At 35.5% G+C, this 4,286-nt stretch overlaps 1 protein-coding gene across 1 annotated transcript; it reads right to left on the reverse strand.

The window, feature by feature from the left end:
- Window positions 1-2,081: 2,081 nt before the first annotated feature.
- LOC112137733 lies at window positions 2,082-3,735 on the reverse strand (the record flags this gene model as incomplete). The annotated part of the gene is given in 2 exon segments (XM_024260194.1): window positions 2,082-3,076; window positions 3,580-3,735. Coding segments are annotated over 2 exon segments (837 nt in total), but the record flags the coding sequence as incomplete, so codon positions are not given.
- Between the last annotated feature and the right edge of the window lie 551 nt (window positions 3,736-4,286).

Consider the following 4,286-nt stretch of genomic DNA (forward strand, 5'->3'; position numbering starts at 1 on the left):
GTAATTCTCCATTTAGGTGAATGATCAACTCATTTTGGAATAATAATTAGATTTCATAAGGTGTAGATGAAACACTGGATAGTGTTCATTTCAACACTTTGAGTGTAGATGCACTTAACATCATGAGTGTTATGTTTCATCTGGACAGAGTCAAATAATATCTGCAAATAAACTCTCGCAGTGTTGAAATTTTACACTATTTTGGTGTTATTTAATTAACTCAAGTGGACAACGTTTAGAATTTGGACCAAACTAATCACTGAATTCAGTGTAAATTCTATGGAATCAAATTTACACCGCCTAATTTGCTGTGCATGGTTTCATTTTTTTTTAAATGAACATGTTTTTTTTTGTTTTTATTTTTTGGGAAAATAATGTAATCAGGTCAAAAAATAGAATTGGTTTCAAACTTGGAGCATCAAACCTCTGTCAAATCACTTTGAAGGCTGTTGCTCCCAAAATTGCTCTGCCGATTGAATAGTGTTCCTCTAATGAGAACTCAAGCTATTGATAGCTCACAAACACCTGCTGCATTGTTCTACAAACATTTTTACAGCTCATATGTATCTGCACTGTATTTGAGCATATTTCTAAAAAAAGTTACATTAAAATAGCTTGTTGAATATATTCTGTCATTTGTAAATTATGTTGTATAGCAGAGAGAAAAACATCTATCAAAATCAAATTTGGAATGAAACAAATCTAAGATTTGAATTTTTGACCATGTCACCCAGCCATAGAGTCCATTAAACTATATAATATCTCAAAAATGATTAATGAATCTGACACCAACATAACCCTAGAGGAGGTACAAGATGCTTTTATGGTCTGTCAGGTGAATTCTGCAAAAACATCTAGTAAACTTTATCCTTTTATTCTTCAAACACTTTCTGAAACTATTCAAATGGGAAAACTACCCCAGTTACTCTTAGGTATTATCTCTTTAATCTCATAAGATATATTTCTAATTGATCATTTGAGATTGAAAATTATTTTCATGGGGCCCAAAAGCCCTAGCGGTGCCCCTGCCAGAAAGACTCGCCCGAGCCGAGCGTGGGATTACAACCTCACAAAGAGGCCGACAGGGCTTAACTCTCGTGATGGAGACCGCGGGAGTGGCATCATGGCGGCCGGCCTGGTGCCGAGGCTCCAGGACATAATGCGCTCCAGTCGGGATCCTGCAAGGCGTATCCGGAGGCAGCGTCCCGGTCAGGCTCCAGGACACGGTTAACTCTGAAAGGTTTAGGAAAAGCAGGATAAAGGCCCAAAACAATGCAACGGCTTTCTAAGACCTTCTTGAGTGCAGAAAACCTGCTTCACCTCTACGCACAGAATTGAGTTTTTATTAACTTTGAGAGAACACTATTGTTATTGTGAACTTCTGGAATTAGAAATTGTATCTGTTGAGTTGAATCTGTTCCATCAGGCAAAAGCTAAATAGTGGTTACCAAGGAGAAATACCTGTTTATAGTGATAAATCTGGCGATACTTTACATTTTGTCAAATAAAACAACCTAAAATCAATTCCCGTACAAACTCCACACAGAAAAGTCCCAGGTGGGACAGGAACAAGAACCTTCTCACAGTGAGGTTAGTGTGCTAACCACCACACCATTGTGCACAAACTAAGATTAAGCACAACAATTTGATTTACTGCATATGATGTGATCCTTTTTAAAGTCTTTTTCATCTGTTTGACCAGCAGAGGGCGCTGAAAGCAAAGAAAATGAATCCACAGGTCTACAACTATAGAGTTGTAGTCTGCTATGATATACATCTTCATTTATACTGATGAGAAAAGTGGAAATACTGAATCCGGTACATTAAAATAACCCAAACTTTAATAAGAAATGTATTTTATCTCTGGGTTATCAAGTGTGTGAGGTATAACCTGATGGCTTCTACTTTTGAGATACAATTTTTCACAGAAGAAAATCTTAAGATATGCTCTGTTTTGATAATGACATGAAAATGATGTTGGTGGGATGCACTGTGGGAGAAAATTTCAATTTAAACACAAAAATTACAAAAGCAGAAACAGAAAACTGTTTTAAGATCGCATAAACAAACTGGACACAAAATAAGTTCAATCAATCATTTATTTGACAGATTTTACAGATCATTTGAAAAACTATCAAATGGATCAAAACAGATTGATTTGATGATTTTAATTAAACAACTACAGAATGTGCAGAAAAGTGTTGGTACTTAACTGATACATAAATGAAATGGTAAACAAAGTTTTATGTTTAAAGCAATTTTCTAGACTGTTTGTAAATCTGGAAAACAGTTCAAATATTGTCAGGCACCAACATGAACCAAACAACTGAGTTGTAAAAGTTATTAACATCAATTTTTATAAACTGTAAAGTAATTCAATTGAGTTTTACTAGAATTAGTTTGTGTTTGGGTTCAGGTTAGGGTAGAATCTACCATCCCAATTAAAATCTTTAAAAATTTTCAGTTGTTTTTTAAGATGCTTTAAAACCCTCTTTTCAGCTCTCAGCCTGCCTTCTTGTTCATTTTCATCTGGTCCTAGTCCCTCCATAACATGTTGTTCCCCCTTAAATAAATTGCTCAGACTCTCAACCTCAGCACAGCTGCCATGTGCCCAACGCCGGCATTCATTTGTGTCCAAACCAAACAAATCACTGCAAGATGTGCAAGGATCCATTGGTCTTCCCTCACTGATATTGAAAGCCTCACATTTGATGTCAGTGGGTATCTTGATGTTTCTGCTAAAGTATGACTTTTTCTGTTTATCTGGATAATATGTCATTACAGCATCAGATACAAGTCTATGCCAAAAACTAAAGCAGGACGAAGCAACCAGGATTTCTCCTGCAGGGCGACCTTTAGTGGACATAGACACCCCATAATATATACAGGAACTAGAGATGTTGATACGAGAGATGCAGATGGTGGAGGAGAAGAAAATCTTTGGTTTCCTTTCTTTTTTTTTCTTGGAACTTTCTTCTTTCTTATTACTTGTGGGGTCTTTTTTCATTTTATCAACAATTTTCTTCAGTTTGTCTTTAATCTGATCTTCATTTTCTTGTCCATAGAGGGAGACGACCTGATGGAAAAAGGATCAAGATGTGAGCAAAAGCATCACAATCCAGAAGACTTCCTGACCTAAAAATCAAATCCAGTAAAAAAAAAAAAATCAGTTTATAAAATGTGATTGAATTCAAATGAAAGAATTGATTAAAATATGACTATAATATTTTTCTCTGTTTCTCCATCTTCTAGAGTTCATTTTGATGTTCAGACGCCATTTTGATTTCCGTCTGACAAGAGCTGAGTTTCATTTTAGAGAAACTGAAACTCATAAATGAGACCTTCGGTAGCAGGAAGAACTGCAGGAAGGTGTGACAAGAGTTGATGTCATCTTGCAGGACTAAATCCAAAACTAATCGAAACAAATATATTTTATCTACCTTATAGTTTAGAGTTCTGAGAAAACAAAAAAGCTAAAGGAAATTTCAAGTATGTTTAACTTGTTTTTGTCTACAGTTGTCTTTGAGCTTATAACATAAACATCATAATGAAATATTTCATCATCAGAGAAGATCCTACCATGTCTAGCAAACAGGAAAACGGACTCATCCTGGGAAGTTGAGTCAAATAAAGCTGAAAGGGTAGAGGATACTCTTTCTTCAAATAGTCCAATATTTCATCATCATCATCCAGAAGACTTTGGGGTGAAAACGGTGGACAGTTGATCACTCCCAGAAAGAACAGGCTGTGAAGAACCTGGGAATGTAAGAAACACACAGAAAAGGCATCATTTCCTATTTTCTAGTTGTGTGCTCATGTTTTCATTGAACCAAAAGTAGTCAAAACAAAAATAATGCAGACACAAGCCTGACCCTTAAAACGAAAAGAGAAGAACACAAAATAAAATGAAATGAAAATCAAACATAATAAACAAAAACAAACCACAATAAATCTCTGTTTTCAGCAATATTATTAATCATGTTACAGGAAAACAAGTTAGTCATGTTACACCTCTAATACTGCACCTTATGTTCCTCCTTTTCTGTATTTTTCCCTCATGATTTGTTTGTAAGTGTTTTTGAGGTTGTGGATGCTTTTGCTCTGTATCTAAGCTATTCCATATTTTTGGTCCACACACACGGAGAAGTTAAACCTTCTTCAAATGGTCTGTGAAATGGTAGTGTAAAGTTTCAAACTGCTATTAGTCTATGGGGATTTTCTTTAGCAATACAGAGAAGTCCAGGAAGGGCTTCATTTTGTTTACTATTGAAAGATTTTTGGAGATG

The sequence above is a fragment of the Oryzias melastigma genome, linkage group LG9, assembly GCF_002922805.2.
Source record: "Oryzias melastigma strain HK-1 linkage group LG9, ASM292280v2, whole genome shotgun sequence".
Classification (NCBI taxonomy): Eukaryota; Metazoa; Chordata; class Actinopteri; order Beloniformes; family Adrianichthyidae; genus Oryzias; species Oryzias melastigma.